This window comes from Choristoneura fumiferana, chromosome 7 (assembly GCF_025370935.1).
Source record: "Choristoneura fumiferana chromosome 7, NRCan_CFum_1, whole genome shotgun sequence".
Classification (NCBI taxonomy): domain Eukaryota; kingdom Metazoa; phylum Arthropoda; class Insecta; order Lepidoptera; family Tortricidae; genus Choristoneura; species Choristoneura fumiferana.
In genome coordinates, this window is record NC_133478.1 from 7,350,625 (window position 1) to 7,373,405 (window position 22,781).

Below are 22,781 nucleotides of genomic sequence, written 5' to 3' on the forward strand. Positions count from 1 at the left end.
ATCGAATACAACACCTAAATCTTTCACGCTATCAACGCGAACAATAGTTTCGGATCCCAGCATGTAAGTGGCATGAATCGGACAACGGGCACGACTGAACGTCATCAAAGAACACTTCGATACATTAAAGAGAAGCCCATTCTCAATACTCCACTGAAACACTCGGTCGACGTCTTCCTGCAGCGATCCGCAATCCGATTCCCGCTGCACACCGTAGTATAATTTTAAGTCATCAGCGTACAGCAGGCACCTAGCGTACCTTGGGACCTCGGCCAAGTCATTTATCATTATGCCAAATAATAAGGGGCCCAATATCGAACCCTGACTGACTCCAGATCTAGTGCGGTAGGTCTCTGAAACAAAGCATCCGTGTCGCACAAACTGCATTCTATCGCGCAAATAACTAGCAAAAAACTTAAGCAATAAAGGTGAGAAGCCGATTTCACACAGTTTTTTGAGTAAGATGTCGTTATCCACACGGTCAAATGCTTTTTTAAAGTCCAAGTACAACACGTCCACCTGTATTCCTTTATCCAAATGCTCCGAAATGGAGTCAACCAGAGTGAGTAGATTGGATTCGACTGAACGCTTCGGCCTAAATCCATGCTGAGCGTCGCAGAGATAAGGTTTGACTTGGGGTGTCAATAGACTATTCAGGATCGATTCGAATAGCTTCGCAACCGACGAAAGAATAGCGATAGGTCGATGATCTTCTACATTGGCTACGTCGTCTGATTTGGGAATAGGCGTGACGCGCGTAACCTTCCATCGATCGGGGTACACTCCAGAAGCAAGAGACATATTGAATATGTGTAGCAATGGCAAGCACAACCATTCTCCACACCCCTTAAGAATGAAAGCTGGAAGATGGTCTGGACCTGGGGAACTTTGGGATTTTAATTGACTCAAGAATTTATGAATCATATCAGTTGAAATGTTGTTAATATGGATATGGTTGCTAGTACGTGATGACTCTTCGCGGATAATTTTATTGTAATCTAGCAGCGGCACAGATGGCAGGAAAACACTTGAGAAAAAATTTGCGAAGGCACGAGCAGCTCCACTGCCCACGCACTCTCTCTTCTCATATATCACTCGCGGCTCGAAACCCCCCCTCGACTTTAAACTGTTTACATGTTGCCAAAAAGCCCGAGGATTTTTCCTAATCTGATTTTGGATGCCGCGAATGTAAACGTCATAAGCTTGTGACGCCCATAATTTTAAATTTTTCCTTAACTCGGAAAACCGGGCATAGACCGCACGGTCTCCCGTCTGCTTCCATTTCTTGTGAAGGGTAGCTTTTAGCGAAATATTATTTATTAAATCAGTTGTAAACCAGACCGGATAACGTCTACCAGGTTTAAGATATCTAGTTTTCCTTGGGATACAAATATCAAAAATATCATATAGAACACGGTAGAATAGATCAACGGCAACGTTGACATCACGAGCCCCAAGAACTTCATTCCAAGACACTTCAGAAATTAAGTGACGAAGGAGCACGTAGTCACCTTTTGGAAAATTCCAATCTAGTTTCGAGTCAACATTGCCAGGCTCCACTCTACCCAGTCCAGGTACGGTATAATATTATTAAGGAAGTCAAGAGTTTCTAATCAACTTTTATAAGTTCCGTTAATCCACTGAATTATGACGCAGTACTACCAACGCTCCGTAATACAACTGCATAATAAAACCGGGCCTTGCACATACGCTAAATCCACAGAACAATAAAGCTGGGAAACAAAAAGGCGGTCCCTGCCAAAGTCGTTGTTATCTGGAAAATAGGTGTCATTTTGCTGTAACCCGAGGACTTTCCTCACGTATGCCAGCTATATATACCGAAGCAACAGATTATTTACACACGGACCGGAATCAGGAGATTAATTGCAAATTCCGTGCCCGCTACAGGAAAAAAGGTATTTCCTTTGGCTTATGCAGGGCTATCGTCCGGTTGGGTTGCAGGCCAGGTTTCTCATATGCATGCGAATAGTAGTTATAGTAGTAGTAGATAAGTATCTGTGAAGACAAAATAATTTGGGCAGAGAATCTGAGTGTTCTTCTAACTTTTAGGGTAATTTGTTGTTGTTGTTTACAATAGTAGAGCTGATTGTAATTAAGTAAGAGCACCTTATGGAAATCATGGCTCCACTGAATAAACGATTAAAGTTAACAATGTAACATGTTATAACAATAAAATTGTATAGTAAATAAATATTTTTCCATTCAATGTACTCGTATAATATAACGTTTTTTTGGTTGGTTGGTTGCGATAATCTTGATGATGTACCGGTACTGGTTTTATTGGTGAAATTGCTTTTTTTTTGCAATCGTACGAGTACAAATAATAATAATTTGCCTAAAATATTTATTTGTTCATTGCCCACATATTCATCTGTTCATCTGCTACATAAAGCTGGCTGGTTGGCTCAGCTTCCCAAAATAAACTGTGTTCCAGTATTATTTCTTCACTCACTTAATTAGGACTACACTTACGTTGACAACCCTATTCCGCAATGTTTGTGTGGCATTGTTTGTCATAGGCACCAGCCCTAATGGTCGGCTTTTGTTTTTCTTCATTTAGTCACCGCCCTGAGGGCTTCGCTGTTATTTCGCAACACAAAAGAATTCTCGGCGTACCATGAAAGGGATTTAGGTTAATTTAATATAATGTGAACGAAAACTTTTTTTTCACAGTGGAATGTGGTGAAGCAATACCGAAGGTAGGTATGTACGTTTCCCGAAAAATCCATTAAGTTTTCAGTGTAATGAATGAATAAGTAACCGATAAGTTTTCAAAAGCCTAAAATAAATAAACTTTTATACTGTTTACTTGGAGCATAAATAAAATAAATTAGTACCTAATTGAGCCTGTATTTTTTGTTTTGAAAATAATGTCACAATCGTTTTCACCACTTCTTTCTGTCACACGGTATAAGACGAGGGTAGAAATGGATGGTGAAAGTGATCGCGAACGTCAACACGTTTGACAATACGACCTCATTCATAAAAATATAACAGCTCTCACGATAAATGTCAAAATGCCAACAAATGACATAAAGCGAGTATTTCCAGGATCGGTTTGAAGCGTCTCGTATATTTTTATTCATATTATCGTCTTTTATTGTGAATTTACGTTTGAGCCAGAGCAAAGCGTCGCAATGAAGGCTATCGCGTATGAATTCGCCGCTAGAGGGGCTAGTGTAGCGTGAGGTCTCCGAAATGTCAAATCTCATAGTTTTTGGGTGAGCTACGCGGGTTTATTTATAATTAGAATAATTTTGTGAATATTTTGAATTACCTGAAATTAATTATGGCAATTATGCGTTACGGGGCAATGAATGTCTGTGTTTTGAGACAGTTTTGTCTTTCGGAAACTTTTGTCCTCCCTTTTTTTCCGAACAAAACGGGTCAACGCAACACTGTGGTTGCTCGATATTCTTATGGTTCGGTTTTAAGGTGTATTAAAATGATTTTAATCTAAATTTTGTTTTCACGCCCGTAATAACAGACTTTGAATGAAAGCCACACTTAAAAACCTCACGCAACAGTGGCGCCATCTAGAAAGACAAAAAACGATAGCCCTCATTGCATATGCATGCGTCAGTGCTTCCTAGTGCATCATATTTCTCAGCAGTTATACGGCTTTTTCGGTTTTTATCTGATCTGTTAGAAAGGGATGTATACAGATTTTTTTTTTATATTAAGTAAATGGAATAAGTGACTGATGAAATTCGTTGTCATATTGTCTTGTGTCACCATTGCGCAACGTTTCTGACACTCGCGATCACAATTAAATGACAGTTTTCGCATACAAAAACTGTCATTTGATTGTAATCGCGAGTGTCAGAAACCTTAGGTAATACGGCCTCCGGTTTTAGCATGTTTGCATACGGTTTTTTTCTTGACGGCTATTTGTATCCAAAATATTATTTTAATTCTGTTTGAGATAAAACGACCTCAGATACATACAATATACTTTCGGTTCTATACGTAAGTACCATTTGATTTGATATATCTCAATCATTTGCTTTTACAGTCGAGTAGATACAAAAGCTTTCACGTGAATAAATATTTTTAAGTCGATAATTTGATGAAACGAGCCGCTAAACTTCACGACAACGTTGCTCTCAAGTGACTTTCAAGAGGGTACTTGGACCATGAACCGATAACGGGCGCTCCGATCACTGTGCATTTCCACCGAACCAAGGCGTCGACATACTCACTCATATCATCAAGGTGTTATCTTAAAATATGGATCAATGAAATTAAAAATGACATCAAGTCAATATCGAAACTTTTTGAAACAAAACGTTGTTGTCAGAACAATGGCCACTGCAACAAGTGCACATACAAGAACACAGTCAACATCATAAATAGTTCAAGAGACGTGTACCTACTAATTTATAATACTAAAAATATTTCGGAAGCCGCTACACCAGCAGCCCGGAATGAAGCGTCAAAGATATTTTCAATCGATTTTGAGATGCGAGTTTTAATTAAATTAGTAGAATTTGTAAAACAGATGCATAATTGGAGAAGATTCATACATACATGATACTGCTATTATATTCCTTTTACTCGAAATTATTTTTGAAGGAAAACATCGCAACATATGTCCTGAGAGGAGGGCTGTGCCCGACAGGCCGACATAGGCTGGGATGATGATGATGATAATTTTTATACTTATATGTATAAGTATAAGTAGTCAAAAACTAAAAAATTCGCCTCAATGCTTCCAACCATAGCTCACAAATTTGTGTGACCAATTATCCATCCACTCCATTCAGGAGAGGACAGGGTGAAATTTCTTTAAGAGTAAGTAATCGATACCCTGCCAGAGCGTGCAATTGATAGTTTCTAATCACGATCCCTGTTCATTAGGAACTAATGTTAATGAAGAGAAGGGAGTAACTAAGCAATTAACTGACGGGGTTTGCAATTTCATCCCCTAAAGATTTCTACCATTGCGTCAGTCGGAAATCGACATTTAGTTTCACAGATTAGCAGTAATCTTGTAATCGTAAACCGAGATAAACGAGAAAAAAAAGAAAGAACAAAAAGAGAGAAAATACTTTATTGAATCAGGCGTTACTTTGCGGAGGTCCATATCAATGAACTAAAATAATTTCCTTGCTCACCCGGGACCTTACGATCGCGGGTGAGGGTGAGCAAGGAAATTATTTTAGTTCATTGAGAGAAAATACATTTCACATCAACACAAGACACAACAATATTATTACAAGTACAAATAGACAACTTGAAGAATAGTCTCATTGCTGTTGCGAATCGGATACTGGCTCGGCATAAAGCTGAAGCGTCAAAACAGCCCAAAATAGAATAAATCATAGGCATAAAACACAAAATATTGTAATGAAATGTCGTGCTTCGACGGTACTGAAGTTTCAATAGTTAATAGCGTTAGTGAATATTTAAACTATGTATTTAGTTCGTTTACTCGTACCACCTTGTCTAAGTCCACCGGTTTTACACAGAAACAGAACCAGAGCAAAATGTGATGGCTTAATATAGGGTGTACTCGCTTGGTTATACGAAAGAGGCTTAAGCTCATTCCTATATTATATCTTGTAGGAGACGCGTCTAATGAGCTTAAAACAGCACCTAGCTCCTCGCTAGCTCGGCTTTTAGACTTCCAGTCACTCATTTATAAATCCCTTTTAAAGGGATTTAAAACGACGTGAATTCAATCTTCAGTCTTTTCAAAGTCAATTTTAAACTTTCCTTTAAATTTAGAATAAACTATTAACTAACTTTTAAATAATTCGGAAAATACCAAACGTTACTGTACTACGCACAATAGAACGCAGTTAATGTTTATTTACCTACAAATATGTAATATAAGGTAATAAATCCATCTCGATATTTATCTCTGATAGTTATGGTAGTAGTTAATTAACATACCTACCTACGTTGGTAAGTTAAGTATAGTCCGGGTAAGAAAAGGTTCGTCACTTTTCAACTCTATTCAATTACGTTAAGGACCAAAAGTGACGAAACTTTTCTTACCCCGACATACTTACATTGCAGCAATTATACTCTCATGTATAAGTATGTATCTTAAAATATGTGTAGTTAGCAGGTTACGGAAACAATAATACCTATTGTATACACTCGTAATGATAAAAGTGACCCCGATTTGAGGTTGCCGGGCAACCAAAAGCAGGAAACATCGATTGTGTCACTTATCTTGATCGTAAAACACGCGTTTTATCCTCAGGAGAGTCGGAAATACCTGACCATAAGTATATCTATATTGATATGTACCAATGTTAATTAACATTGATATGTGTAGGTATTTATTGTTATTTTTTTATGAACGCTCACGGTCCGACAGTTAGGCCGCTACCACACCGCTGCTTAAAAAATGGTGTCGGTACGGAATCGCAGTGACGCATCATATGCGTACCGTTTTTAGGGTTCCGGAGCCAAAAGAACCCTTATAGTTTCGCCATGTCTGTATGTCTGTCCGCCCGCTGCTATGCTCAGGGACAATCAGTGCTAGAAAGCTGTAATTTTGCAATGTAAATTATGCCGACAAAATGGTACAGTAAAAAATTAAAAAAAAATTTTTTTAGGGTACCTACCTCCCATAGACGTAAAGTGGCGGTGTTTTTTTTTTCTCATCCAACCCTATAGTGTGGGGTGTCGTTGGATAGGTCTTTTAAAACCACCCCCGCGTCACCCCCCTCTAAAATCTATACCGGTAGGTGGATAATAATAACAATTTGAAAAAAATCAGGATGGTAGTAAGTATATCAAACTTTCAAGAAAAACTATAACGGCTATGTTTGCTTGAGAATGATTAGTAGTTTATGAGTAAATAGCAGCTTAAGGTATAAAATATACCTAAACTTGGATTGCATGCTATCCACACCGCTGCTTAAAATATGCAAACGGTGCGGAATCGCAGTGACGTGCCGTAAACATCAGGACTTTACCGTATGCTATACATACACCTACTACACTACTTTACATACCAAAAGGCCTCTCCGTAAAACCCCTTATTACAATATCTAGTTATACTCGCTTAATGAAAATGACATGTCAGTTTAGTAGTAATAACTCATTGTTTTCTGACACGCAAGAATAATAACAATCTTAACAAGATCTTAACCAACAGGTTCATGAACCGCAGTTTCCTTTGCGAAAGTAAATTTTCCACTGAACTAAGTAATACAATGACAGGTTACGATATAGGTACATAGCTGCTTATTACACCGCTAAATATATTGAATTACGCGAATAACGCGAAAGTTGAATTTTACTACGCCAATATCAATTTACAGCATACCTACTGGTATTAGTCAGCCTTAGTTTTCATCGACTAGCTTTGGCGCAGTAACTTGCAATCAACATGAAATAGATACTTTTTGTAAATCTAATTTATATACATTCTTATTAATTTACAAAAAATATTAAACACGTATAAAATGTAACTTTTTTGCTAAGCGGTAATACTTAAGCATAGATAGATAAAAACTTGTTAAAAAGTTGCACTGACGTACAACATGATTTGACTGGATTGTCTAATTTTATACATGATCTGAATGATGATAAGTATTGCAAAGGTTGCGCACACTAACTTGGAGGTATTACATCCGAAGATATACCTAACTCACACTTCGGTTGCGTAACGGAAATATTCACTCCATGTTAAAAAATCGTCTGTTTCTGTGGGAACAGAACAAGGCGTCCGCCTAACGTTTTTCTCTTTTTGAATTTAGAAGGAAAGAATAAATTTACATAAAGGCTATTATAGAATACGAGTATTAACATTACAAAGCAAACGTAGAGATTTTGGGTTTCAGCTGCGCAGCTGAAATTGTGAAGTAATTAGAATGCCGTAAGATGAAAAAGAAAAATAAGTAAAGAATAGTTAAAAAAAATACTTTAATGATAAACAGACTGAATCTGCCTGACTGCTCTATCGTGAAATCAGTTCGATGGTACCATTATTATTGTATTGTCATTAGAACTACGCCCAATAATAATTGCTAAGTTTCGTGTCAGTGTACCACAAAAAGAAGTGGGTGAAAATGAATAAATAGAGAATAGTGAAGCTGATACTTTATAAGAACGTTTTAATAATATAGCTTTAATTTGACTGATAAAATGTGACTCCTAGACTATGACTTATTCCTGAGCCCTCAATGAAACCGGCGGTTGGAAACTCTCACACACAAATTGATTTTTTCCCAGCTGATAAAGCGAATAATTATGCAAAAGTGAGACGTCAACAGATAGTCTTAATCCCAAGGATTAGAGGGACGATCAAAGCGAAAGCAAACGGGAACATCCCTCCTTTGGTTAATATATAATGAGAGCTTCCTTTTAAATCCCGTGTTTACATTAATTTACTGAATATAAATGTTCTCGGAGTCGTGTTTAATTTATTTTTGAATAAGAAAATTCCTCTTTTCTTATTGGTTCAGCGAGGATATGCTTAAAACGACTTTGTTAACTTAGATTTATATAAAATACACTACTAGGAGTGTAAGCTGCGTTTGAAGTCAGTCAACACTGGAAAATTAGTGAAAATAACTTTCAAATATACAATGGATAAATAAGTTGAAACTTAAAAAGATATTACAAGGCTTCAAATCAAACACTCGTATTTTTCACACAAATATCTGTCCCGACCGGGGATCGAGCCCGAAGCTTCGCAATCAGATTCTCTACCCTCTAGGCTACCCGGCCGTTCAAACTAATACTCTCGTTTATTAATTGCTCTCAGTTAATATCCTTTACGCCCAATAAACAGATGTTCCGCTGCGTATCTGGATTGGCCAGGCGTCAGTTCTGGCACGCGGCGCGCTCGGTACAAGCCAAGACGCATGGACATTGGATAGTCAGTTACAGCTCCCATTTTGCATGGAACTAATCCAATTACTCTATGTCTGCTGAAAGCAATATTGTTCTTACAATAATACTCTACTGTTAGTGTACCTAAATATTTTTTTTCCGAAATAGGGTGGAAAAAGTGCAATACGTGAACACTGCAACGTTAAAATACTACCAGCGCTTCTGGAAAGACCATCATTGACAAGAGGAATGCGCCGCAAAATACTTGGAAGATTGTATTTTTTCAAAACTAATTAGAAATACCTATACATACCTATAGATAAAAAATAAAAATTTTATGTTTAAATCTAAATTCAACAGAGAAGTAGAGGGGCTCTTAGCTAAATACCTAACTCTAAACATCTTAGAAGATACTACTAATACTTAAACTATATAGTTCAGGGGCGGTGTAAAATGCTTCCACCTTCAAAAAAGGATATATCAGGAGCGCCTGATTTGACCACAGTTTCAATCACTCTTGTCGACTACTAATGACTCTCAGGAACCGCTAAGCAATCTTTTGTTTGTCCCCGCTACATAACAGAATCTTCAACTACAGTAAAATTGGATACCAGCTTCTTAAACCCTGACATTAGAGTCGCGTATTCTATGAGCTTTGTATCCCATGGTTTCTGTGGAGGGAGGTTGATTGCAGCAATTTGTCTACTAGGCCACCGCTACCGAGCTAAGCTACAGAATCTATGGGGTTTACTGTTGGGATTCATTTAGAATGCAATGCTAACAATGTTTACTCATCACTTGAAATTACTGCTTTATGAGTGTAGGTAGGTTCACTTCAGAAATATTGGAATGTGCGGTTTTTCGGATTGTTTGTATTTGAAAAGCAAAATATTATTATGGCTGGGATGGGACTTAATTAATGGCACATCCGAGAGATAACCTCGTCTCAAAACATAGAATAAACGAAAGACTTAAGACCACGGCCCTTGTAATGTAGCTGAAAAGTCAATCGAATGCATTTAAGCTGTACGTTAAGTTAAGCTCGTTTTTGTTCCTAGCCATCTCAGTTCAAAAAGGCCTCGGAAGATTCTAAAGTGTGGGCGAAGATGTACTATTTATATTTTAAACCAATATCGAACATCATATCTTGCTCCCCAAATACACAATACAAAGAACAGTTATTATGAGAGTAAATTGAAGTGTACGAGACACGTAATGAGGATAATTGGGTTCCTCGTTGAATGGCTCAGACGTCTAATGGCCATGTTTGCTTGCCATCGTATTAACCTTGATAACACATGTAAGATGTCCTACTAATATTATGAATACGAAAGTTTGTGCGTGTGTTTTAATAAAACGGTTGGATGGATTGAGATAAAACCTCACATGTACATGGATATTTGGAATAACACATAATGGTACTTATATCTTGATATTTCCACGAGATTGAGATTCACATATGAATTATTCCAAAATCTTAACCCTTGAGAACCATACAATTTTGCATTGCTATTCTTGATCCCACGTTAATAAAGCATGATCTAAATTTTAGGAATTCCTATGGAAATTTAGTGAAGTCCCGGAATTTCATTTCAACTGCTCAATGGCTGCGAACAAAGCCGCGGGTAAAACCTACTTATGAATACTTACAAGTTTAGATAATATAATCAGAACTAAAGTTGTTTTCAGACACTTGTTTGAAAACAACTGTGCAGCCGTGGTTCGGGGAAACGTTATTTTGTCTGTGACTATGACGATAAATTTAAATGATTCATAAAGTCTTTGAAGACAAATATTTTAAGATTGGTTATTTGGATTTTTTTGTATTTTTTATTTCAATTCCAAATTTTTTGTTACTTTTACGGTTATCCCGTAAAACTCATATTGAAAATACAAACTGAAATATAGATGCATAAGAAAACCAGAAAAATAAGACCAGCGCTGGGAATCGAAACCCAGGTCCTCGGCATTCCGTGCCACGTGCTATACCACACCACTACTGGACTACCAGTCCAGTTGTTGGAATGTCGAGGACCTGGGTTCGATTCCCAGCGCTGGTCTTATTTTTCTGGTTTTTCTATGCATCTATATTTCAGTTTGTATTTTCGACAAATATTAACGACAAATATTAACTTAACCTTACTTGAACGCTTAGCCCCTATCGTTATGAATGGAATGTTCTACATATTTACTTGGTTGTTAATAATGTAATCGGTCCGATAGCTGAAACTGCATTATAAACTTCGAAACTATAGTTTCAATTACAACTGGTATCTGCGTTTACCGGTACCGGTTTACCGGCTTTAAGTTTTGCCGGTAGTAGTAAAATGCAATGAAATTCAGTTTTCTGTTTAAGAATCATTTAGGTGTAATTATTAATTTTACTTATCTTCTATCTGGGCGATCGAGCTTCTCTCGGGCTAAAACTCAAAAGCATGAGTTTTTCCAGAAATAAGACCAAATTAAATTGCCCTCCAAAAAACCCCCAAGCGACAAATTTCACCAAACAGTTAGAAATTTCCCTTTCTGAAATTTCGGAAATAAAAAATAGACCAGAATTGCTCGTTTAAAAGACCTAGCAGTTTTAGTAAATATAAAGTAAAAATTCATCACCATTAAGTTAAGTACCTACCTATGTAGTTAGTTCAAAATTCCACAAATCCATGTTTATATTTATTTAAAGATAATGTAAATTTAAAACCGATTAAATTTTCACGATCAATGACGATTTTATTTAGATAGGTAAAAGCTAAGTAGTAGACTTTTTTATCTCACTTCTAAGTAACATTTCTTTAGTACAAAATTAGGGTCTTTTAAAACTGTATTAGCTCAGAAAATAGCAATTCCTTTTATAACTGCTTGAAATAAGTAATAGAAAAATGGGGGCCCGATCGAAGCGAGCACTCAAAGAGCCTCTGCGATGCATTAGGCTCTCGGCTTCGGGATTGAATGCTTCACACTTCACTGCTTCTTAAATGGGAAATGTAGTGCTGAAGGCTGAAACTTTTGCTGACGATATTCTTTAGTCTTCTTCAGACGACATTGCTCTGTTTGACAATAGCTTGTACGGTTAGTTCAATACAATCAGTGGGAAAGACGGGGAAGCTTTTGCTTAATTGTCTTGAAATATATAAATAAGTGATTTCAAGTTTGTAGGTTGCAAATATGATACAGGAATGTTTGTTGGCATTATAGCTCAGCCGGTTTCAGGCATGGAGTTGATGCTTCAGGTTAGCAAATATGACAAAGGATATAACGTATATTGTATGTGTTTTTTTTTTGGTTAATGTTTTGCCCTATACATATATGGGCTAAATTAGCAAAGTTCAAGAAAATTGATAATTAATTACTGGTTTCGTTATATGTTGGAAAAAATAATAAAATGTTCAGTTTTTTTAAATAATAGATCAAAAGTTTTCAAGCCAAAAAAATAACCAAAGGGAAGTGAGTGATGCGGTGAAAAGTTTGAAACTTTGACGTGTATTTTTATATAAAATATGAGTTTGTGGTGAAATGACAAAACAAACGAAACCAGTAATTAATTATCAATTTTCTTGAACAAATCTTTAACAAAAATTAGAAGGTTTGGTCAATTTTCAGTACTTTGAAGGACATTTTCTCCAAACAGGTTGAGTTTGGGCAGCTAAAGAATACGTGTCTAAAAAAAATAACATACTCGTATATCAAAATAAATGAAATCGGAGTCGGACAGTTCTGTTGGGTGCCCATCCTTGTTAATACAAATCTCTGACTACCTATAGAAATAATTATCTATAGTCCATATTTAAAACTATCAAACCGGAGGGATTCGAGGAGAGAAGCATTTTAATCTTCATATATTCGGTAGTTATAGTGAAAGCCACATCTCAAGAGTGGGTACCACTTGTATGTACCTACTTACAGAATATTAAAAATGTTCCTTGAAAATCGCACGCTGCGCTCCAAACGCTGCACCCACTTTGCATCTACACAATATGGCGTTCCACCATTATCCTTTATTAAAACAAGCAAGCAGATCTTTATTCTAATCCTTAATAATGGACAAACTCATTAGAATTTCAGCCACACGCTGCGTTTTATCGTTTTACACGATTAGGTTTTTTTTTATAAATGGCTACTTCGTGATGTAATATTAATTAAATAAAACCGCTGGGAATTTGAGCGCTGAAAACAGTGTGCGAACAATTTAGTCTAAATTTGGCGTTTGAAATGTATGTCAACCCGTAGAGCGGCTAAAATTAAATTTGTAGCTACATTTGCGAGACATGTGGTAATACGGTTGCAACTCTTTCCTGTTTGAACACGACCGTTATGTTCTGATTATGACAGCAGTTCTACGGAATTGATTTAAGTCCGTTTTCAACTAGGAGTGCATTATTTCACTCGAACCAACAATAAACTATTAGGAAGTGTTTGTTGCTTTGTTTATATTCAACGAAAGCATAATCATTCATTAAACAAGGCTTAAAAATTGGTTATCCATTTCAAGAGGGCGTTTAATCATGATTAGAAACGGGTAAGCAAAATAAAAGGGCCGTAGATCGTTCGACATAATCTTACAATCAAGATATATTCTTCATTCAAAATAACATTATTATAACTTTGATATGAGCATGCTAAATAACAAATGGATCTTATTAGACAAGATGCAACAACCTCTATGAAAATGCGGACTTCAGCGAAGACAAACCAAATTTAAATATACTGGCACGTTCATGTCTGTTTTGTCACATGATATCTAGAATGAAATATAGTAGTATCGATATCAGTTCAGTTTACAATGCAAAGATCAAAGTGTTTCCTGGTTGTAAATTGTAAATCATCGTCTTAATTGCTAACATCAAAAAGACAAGTTAAATGTAACCATAAATCAAAAGTCATACTAAATGTTAATTATCAAGGTTGAGGTCGTTGAACTCTGCAGTAAATAGTGCAGTTTCGCAAGTGATTATAATAATTATACAACAATGGCATTGATACAACAAAATAACTGTAATGTTCCGACGGCGCGCAGTTTTCGCTCGAAGGCGTCCCTTTGTGGCGGATACATGTTTCGAGTTCTTTGCGGCTTTCTAGCGGAGCGGAATTAAAGTTAGATACTATGTATATTTATGTTTGTCAAGAAAAATATTATTTTCATCATCATCATCATCATGTCAGCAGAAAGACGTCCACTGCTGGACACAGGCCTCCCCCAAGGCTCTCCACTCAGACCAGTCTTGTGCTTTCCGCATCCACCGCGATCCCGCGATCTTAATCAAGTCGTCGCTCCATCTTGTTGGAGGCCTACCGACAGCTCGTCTCCCAGTCCGCGGACGCCATTCGAGAACCCTTTGACCCCATCGGCCATCAGTCCTGCGAGCAATATGCCCCGCCCACTGCCACTTCAGTTTCGCAATTCTTCGAGCTAATATAAATATTTTAAGTAAGATTTATTTAGCATTTCTGCATGTATGTGCCTTGTACCTGTCTTTGACGCGTTTTGTTTGTTCATTGCTTGGCCAAGATCCTCGCCATGCATTTTAAACAGGCATGCCGTAGAACACGAAAAGAAAAAAAAAGGGTTTGCCAGTGGACCATAGTGGCGGACACTTGGAATCCAAGATTCTTTCTGTTACATTATTGTTGTTGCAAGAACTGTAGATGTCTTACATAATGTAATGTGTAGAAGATAGCACCGTCATTGTAATATAGGTCACCCAAAATTGGTATCTCAGTCGAATTCTACACAATATAACAATTTTAATTGCTTTAGACAACGTAAAAGACGTGTTTATTAAATTAAAAGAACAACAACAGCGACGTCTCAATATCATCTTACGAAACTTTATTTATTGAATGTGACAAACAACCGGCCATTGTCATAAGTGGGTCAGCGATAACAGGGATTAGTTGATTGGTTAAGCGAGTAGCGTCTGCTGGCTCCGTATTGTATCTGATTCGACCTTTCTGCAGCAGAACAGCAGAAGTAACTGAACAGATGAGCTCAAGACAATTTATTTCACACTATATTTGTCTTGAATAATTTTTGCTGGAATTTTCGAACTCTCTAAAGTGTTAAAAAAGTACCTGAAAGAAAAAGGTCATCAAAATCAAAAATAGGGTTAACACTATATAGCCAGTCATGTCAGTCAACCTGAATTGATTTGGTATGTATAAGCTATGTTAATATTTACAAGGTATAGATAGCGTCGGAACATACACACATTATATAAATTGTACTGTCAGAACAGTACAATGTCAGTACTGTTTGCAGTGAAATTACACCTTATGGGAAATGCTAGTTACGCAGTATTGCAGTATCACCGACGATAGGTTTTGAGTAGTACATGGTTGAATTCATGAATGAAACAAAAAATATCAGTTGGTTGGCCACAAAGAAGGTAGCAGGATGATAATAAAGAAGATAGCAGGCAGCAACTGGATACTCACAGCCAACATAGATCGGTATGGAAGCGGTCGAAGGAAGCTTGGTAGAAAAACGCTAAGAAGAAGAAAGATTATGAAATACATAGAATAGAAAGTGTATTCAATAAGTAATAATGTAGATATAGAATTATAGATTTCTACTACTGAGCGTAATAAATATCCCCTATGATGAAAATCACGCCGCTATCAAGGAAATTCTCCAACAATTACACCCAGATGTCCCAAGATAAAGATTGCAGCCCCCTATTGTTGAACGCGCCTTCACACAACATAAACCGTCAAGCGCCATTGCACACCCGAAATGTCTTTGCTGAAGGAATATTTCCTTTACTAGATAAAACAGATTTCAATTGATATAGGTAGCTATAGCTTTGTGGTTTTGTGGTCTGCTAAGAATTTATCGTGTGCCCGCGGAATCTAATTTTATTCGGGATAAAAGGCAAAGGGCAGTATTATTGGGCGTATTTGATCACTTGAACTCACTAGAAAAAAACACGCCTTTGATCTAAAATGATACTTTTATATGAAGTGACATGTGTCAAATACATAACTAAAAAACTTTCCTTACAATTTTAAATGCGAGTGAACGTCACCTTATGGATAAAATTGCTGCTTACTAGTAAATATAAACACAATGATTATGACTTACTTGTTGATAAAAATCAAGTTGAATGGTGGAACGACTACTTTTAATAACTGTGAAGTATTTATCAAAAGCAGAATAGGTAAGTATAGCAATTGCAATCTCATATACAACGCCAGATGGTTCGTTTTGATTTTTGTTGCTTAGTGCTGACCATAATTAAGATCATGAACAGAAAATAAAAAAATAGGGTTCTGTATCTCAATAGGATAATTTAATCCGTGTAAGACCACTACTTTGTCTCTGTGTACCTGTTTTCTGTATCGCTTACTAATTCTGGTGTACAATAGGACGCTGTTTTGCAATACTGAGTCAACCCACTGTCATTTTGCAATACAATGTCAACTGTTAGGTAAATTATTTTCTAAGGGTTGACATTGTATTGTAAAATTAAACAGGGTTGACACACTATTGCATAACACTCTTTATAATAAAGAGTCATTGTATTGTATTGTATTGCCCGTCTGTCTATTCATCTATCAGTCAATATAGGATTATTTTTCTTAGGAACGCTTAGAGATGTTTTAAGTTGAAATTAATGTCAAATAAACAAGTTTGCAATCCTTTTGGAACTATAAAAAAATATGTTTCTAAGATTAAAGAAACAAAATAAATAAAAGTTACAGACAGAGAAAACTTTTATGTACTTACAAGGTGTATCAAGGTTTGTTATGGGTTCTCCCCTATACTCGGTGGGAGAATAGAAAAACACTTTGCAGTCATTTCCTATGGAAGATGTAGTGCAAGGGATTCATTATCAACCCTCTTCCAGGCACCGGTTTCTTAAGGGAACTGAACATCGCATGTGCAGGGAGACAAAACAATTAGGAAATTGTAAACGAAAGGCAGCGTTATATAAGAGTAAAAAACACACACACACTCTCAATGTCAGACGTCCTAACAAAGTCAGTATTAATAGCGCATTATAATAATAACAAACAGTTGTCACGTTTGTGTATACCTACAAGTTGTTTTAAAATTGATGTACATATTAATTAATGTAATTTAATTGTTATTTTTAACTTGTAGACAATGATTGACATATTTTGGTTGTTTCTTTGCCTAATCTTTTATTTAATCTTATATTGATACAATGATAATGTAACATTAACTATTATGAATAAATGAACACTCGTATCAGTTTAACGGCATATTTACTGCTGGTGATAATTATTGTGACGGTGACAAGTATTTTTATAACACTCACGTTTCAAATAAAATTGCTTACCTAATCGAAGATACACACTGAGACATGGATGCACAGAAAAACCAGAAAAAGAGACAGCACTGGGAATCGAACCCAGGTCCTCAGCAATTCGTGCTGCGTGCTATAACACAAAACTAATGTCCCTAACATAATGTTGCTTACCTAATGTCGTACTCAGCTGTCCTTTTCTAACCTCCTGAGTCCTAGCTTTCTTTTGACAGATGTAGTATACCTGCTGTACATATAACAATAACAAGAACAAACGGTTGTCGTAATTGTTCGTACAAGCTGTTTAAAAATCTGGTCGCTGGTGAGCAAAGAAATTATTTTAGTTCATTAGTACATTATCATTTAGTTATTTAAATAATTTGTGCCAGCTCTTGTGAATCGAAATATACGGTAATAAAAGCGCGTTAAAATTGAGTTCTTGTTTGATGTGTTTTGTACTTACTACTCGTACGTATTTTCGCACTTTAACTACCTCGTATAAATAATTATTGCCTTTTATTGTAGTGCAGTTCTTCACCACCGCTCGTGAGTGTAACACACACAGCAAATGAACTGACCACGATTTGACATAATGACGGATAATTTGTTAGACAAAATATACCTAGACGATGTGTTGGCCAAATTTAGTCTGATCGGTTGCTACCACGCGGTCACCATTGTGCTTCTGGGTACCGCATTAGTGGGTGAAGCATTCTGCTTTTATAATTATGTGTTCATTGCTGATAACGTTCGATACAAGTGAGTTATCTTATCTCATTATCCTGATTATATAAGTTAAAATCAATAAAATAAAAATAATTATTTTTTGTTTTTTAAACATCATTGGATTGGACACAGAAGATGCAATGAGAAACACGAGATATCTTTACCATTATATGTATTTTATTCTACGTTTTTTAAAGGTTCCTACTACTTTTCGTATGTAGATCATGACATATCTCAACTGATCTCAAAATTAATTACGTTCCTAAAAACACATACAAAACTCGAGCAAACATTTATAATTTTGATAACATATTTCCCCAGTCCCTATATACACACACAACACTACCACAAGGCTACTTGTGTTTATTATTGAAACAAGTTCACTCGCAACAATGTTTTCTGCTGATAAGACAGTCGCATTCGTCAATCTGTCGAGCAATACGAACCTCCGTGTTATGTTCACGTAAGGCCAAATTCGCAAGAGATAACCTACGACCTAGTGATTATATTCGCGTAAGGCCCAGTTCGCACGAGAGCTTTTCCAACGCCCATTAAAAACCGATCAAATAACATATATACACATGTATTTATTAGAGGCGCTTTCACCGAGCATTGTTGGATTTTGAAGCTAAGCGGTATTTAAGTTTTAAGCACTCTTGTTTGAAACACCCCACTCGCTGCCAGATGATAGGATGCTAGATGTTTTTTTTTGCTTAACAGCAATAAACAGGACTCTGAAAGTACAAGGTTAAATTTATACTACATAAAGTATGATTGGTTTTTTGGAATCTTTTTATACTTTTTATTTCAATTCCAAATTATTATTTTTTGTCCCGTGGTGGTGTAGTGGTATAGCACGTGGCACGGAATGCCGAAGACCTGGTTTCGATTCCCAGCGCTGGTCTTATTTTTCTGGCTTTTCTATGCATCTATATTTCAGTTTGTATTTTCGATATACATAAAGTATGTCACATCCACCATTAAAATTGTATCTTTCTGAATCAGATGCGCTGATAATGCTTCAGCTTATGACGTTGGCCAGTCCAACTTTAGCTATGGACAGAACACAACAACGGCATGGTGTAATTCACCAATGCCCTGCAGTCAGTGGATTTATGAAGATCCAAATAGCTTTGTAGCAGAGGTAAATAAAAAAAAGGTTTTTTCTTTCTATCCAGCTTTAACAAATCTGTTTAATTCATTTGAATGTTTTCAGTTTCACCTGGCATGTCAAGAGTGGAAAAGGACTTTAGTAGGAACAGCGCATACCGTTGGCTACATGTTTGGCATTACTATTGTAGGATCACTGTCTGACAGGTAGTTGATTACGAGTAACACAATTATCATATATCTGCTTCGCAAGCGTGCCAATCATTATAATAATTATGCTCTAGATTTTCAGGCCAATTTTATGATTACTGCGTAAGTCTAAACAGCTTTCCATCTGACTGTGATTTGACTAACGGACCATATTATGTAGGTACTAATGGCCTGTCCTCTAATCTACTACTTACTGTGATTTTGATTGGACCCTATCTATCTCTACGAATTAGCTTTACCATTAAACAAGGGAACGCTGTGAACTTTTTAATCACCACGTCACTGAGATTTTACTTAAATACAATTTAGTTCTTAATTTATTTTATTTACCATATAGATTTAATATTTTCTGTTATTTGTCAATTAAAATAAATATTATAATTATATTGAAAAACTTGAACATGTTTTATGAAGTAACACTATGCAGTTTATTCTGGTGAATATATTTCTGTGTGTTGCAGGTTTGGGAGGAGGAATATCGCAGTAATGACTGGTGTGATGGCCGCAGTGCTAGGACTCACGAAGAGTTTTGTCAGTGTTTACTGGATTTATATAACGATCGAATTCTTCGAAGGGGCAATAGCTGACCCATATTCACCGCTTTATATGCTAAGTAATTTTAATTTCTTTTAATTTTTAATTTCACGCACTCAGTCTCTCCCACCGCTAACCGTCGTATCTGTAACTGCGACAGTTTGCAGAAAGAGGAACGACATTGCAAACAATCACGAATTAAAATGTGTTATGAAGGTCTCAAGTGATATCTTTTTCAGTTCTGGAAACGGCGTCTACACATTCGCGAGCTAATTATGCCTCTATGAGCAACGTCGGTTTAGTAATAGGTGGTCTGTTAATTGCTTTGATAAAATGGCTCGTCCCATATTGGCGAACTTTCACAAGAGTGATATACGCACCTATGCTGCTTTACATATTCTTGATTTACTTGGTTGATGAAAGCCCCAGATGGCTGCTAACTAAAGGAAAAATGAGCGCAGTCGTGAAGAACATAGAGAATGCTGCAAAGTTAAATAAATTAGAAATAAAAGAAAACCTATCCATGCTGTCATGTGAAAAAAACGCGAGCTCAAATTTTGTGGCAGTGATAGTGGAGACTTTAAAATCTAAATCACTTTTGAAAAGATTTTTTATATGTATTATTTGGTGGAATACTTGCACTTTCGTAGACCATGGACTGACGTTGAATTCCGTGCTATTAAAAGGAAATAAATATTTTAACTACGGATTGGTGGCATCTGTAAGACTTCCAGCTGCGTTGATAGCAGCAATTGTACTTAATAAATATAAGAGGAAAAGACCGCTGGTAATAAGTTTCCTTGCTTGCACGGTGCTGTGTTCCAGTCAGCCCTTTATGCCTAAGAGTAAGTTAACGCATTAAGTTTCATCATCAGCATAAAATTAAAGTAACACAAGAATGTAGAATAAATATTCCAACTATATAATCTTTAAAACTTTTTTAGACGCCAGTTTTAAGTCGTAATAGGGCTTGATGTGATTTGTTGTGTTGAAATGATCATTTTAAAAAAATTATCCCTTTTATTTTCAGACCAACTTTGGCTTGGTATCATGATATATATGGCCAGCAAATTAACCTCAGGGATGTTCTTCAATATCACTTACATTTTTACTTCTGAATTATTTCCTACGTACTCGAGAAACTCTATGCATGCGTTGTGTGCATGCTTGGGACGCTTTGGGAATATAGCTGCTACACAGATGCCTTTGTTGGTATATAAAATAACATTTTTAGATTTTATTTCATGTGTGTGTGTGTACATGTAAAGAATGTTGCAACGGTTCCTTAATTTTCAGGTGGCGTATTGGTCAGGATTACCAATCGTTATTTATGGCATGATGACGTTTGTAGCGGCTCTTGTGACGACGCTCGTGCCAGACACGGCTAACGTTTCATTGCCAGACACGGTGCGTCAGGCAGAGGCATTAGACGAATTAAATTCCAGGGTTCTTCCAAAACGTCACACCAGTCAGCGAACGAGGATTAGTTCAGCAAGTTTCAATTAAACCTAGTGATAATAGCCTAGGGATTTTAAAATATATAGTATTTTGATTCAGTTGAAGACATCTTAGTATGCAAATCACGGTCATAAATGTATACAAAAAATGAGAGAACATTAAAAGCAATTGTAATTATGTGAATAAACATTATTTTAATAATTCAAAGCATTCAAACCCTGAATTTTGAAACATAATCCTTTTTAGGGTTCCGTACATAAACCGGAACCCTTATAGGATTACTCGTCCGTCTGTCTGTCGGTCCCTCTGTCACAGCCAGCTCCGAATCTACTGGACCAAATCAGGTGAAATTTGGTAGGACGGTGTAATCCTATGACCCAAGCACAGATGTGTAAAGTTTTTTTTTTAATAAGGATATTTTCGGGGCCAAGCATATGCAAGACCGAAAATCAACAAGCGGTATAGTAATCAAAGTCTTTGGAAATGTTGTGATGTGGAGGTCTCAGATGTGGGTAGATGATGATTGTTAATGCATGTGGGTAGATTAGCTGTTCTAATAAACCAGTCTGAATCTAGCAACTGTGTTTGACTTACGTCCTCCCGGTATTAAACATGGCGCAGTCGGTAGGAACAGAAGATTGTGTCTAGAGTTTCTACGCATGCAGAATACTATGCTTTAGCTGATTGTGTTGAAAAGGTATTGCCAATTAAAGGAGTATTAGGGGATTTAGATGTTGAAATTAAAGACGGTATACTCGTAAATATATATGAGGGCAATACAGGGGCAATTGGTTTGGCTAGAAATGGGAAGTTTCCAAAAAATCGAAACACATTGACATATGTTACCATTTTGTGAATGATTATGAAAAGAAGGTGGGTCGACTGATGATCAGATAGCTGATATTTTAACAAAAGCTTTAGGAAGGGTTAAGTTTCAGAAATTTAGAGAGTTATTAGGCATAAGATATGATAAATGTGTACTTAATTGTAAGTTTGAATGTATTAAATGGGTTGTAAAGGTCACAAATCAAGAATCAGTTTTTTGAGTCTACTCGTGAGCACGGCCACTGTAATGTTGCCGAAACGTCGAGGTAAATATTACTCGTGTGTGTTAGGGCGTGATAAGTCCTGTGCGTGGTATTTCGACTATGAGTGAAAATCACGAAAGTTTAAGACATTATATTATATGTTTCGTGTTTACATATTCTATTCATCAACCCAGCCTATATACGTCCCACTGCTGGGCACAGGCCTCCTCTCAGAACAAGAGGGCTTACATATTCTATTACTTACCCATAATATGCTCATATTAAAGTACTGTGAAAGGGCCGTTCCCGAGTTTCCGTAGAGCTTCTTTTGAAGGTTGTTATTATGATGTAAATTAATTTAACTCTTTACTATTTAGTTTATTGATATAGTAGTAGTACCTTTAACGTTCTTTAATAAAGTCAAATGAGAGGTATGGTCTTTAATTAAAATTTATGCAATTTATGAAATTTAGCATGTGGCTGAATATTTTTATATTTTTAATTATTCTTCTTTTTATGCAATTTAAACTGTTATTTTTTCTATCTAATAAATATAAAGAGATTAAAAAAAATGAAAAATATTGCTGTCACATTGGGACGCACGACGAAAGTAGAACGCGTGTTAAGC

The 22,781-nt window shown here is 36.4% G+C and overlaps 2 protein-coding genes across 11 annotated transcripts in view; one reads left to right on the forward strand and one right to left on the reverse strand.

Moving 5' to 3' along the window:
• spri (Src homology 2 domain-containing protein sprint) overlaps nt 1–22,781 on the reverse strand; it is a 269,173-nt gene that overhangs the window by 40,913 nt on the left and 205,479 nt on the right. The window lies entirely within an intron of this gene.
• LOC141429605 (solute carrier family 22 member 1-like) lies at nt 17,635–21,841 on the forward strand. 2 transcript variants are annotated; one of them, XM_074090001.1, is made up of 7 exons: nt 17,635–17,846; nt 18,819–18,957; nt 19,030–19,130; nt 19,595–19,746; nt 19,907–20,512; nt 20,698–20,879; nt 20,964–21,841. In XM_074090001.1, the coding sequence occupies exons 1-7, from the start codon at nt 17,680–17,682 to the stop codon at nt 21,171–21,173; spliced, it is 1,557 nt and encodes a 518-aa protein (XP_073946102.1). In that variant the 5' UTR covers nt 17,635–17,679; the 3' UTR covers nt 21,174–21,841. The 2 variants fall into 2 exon arrangements, with proteins under 2 accessions (XP_073946102.1, XP_073946103.1); XM_074090002.1 differs by having other exon boundaries at nt 20,698–20,875; nt 20,964–21,087.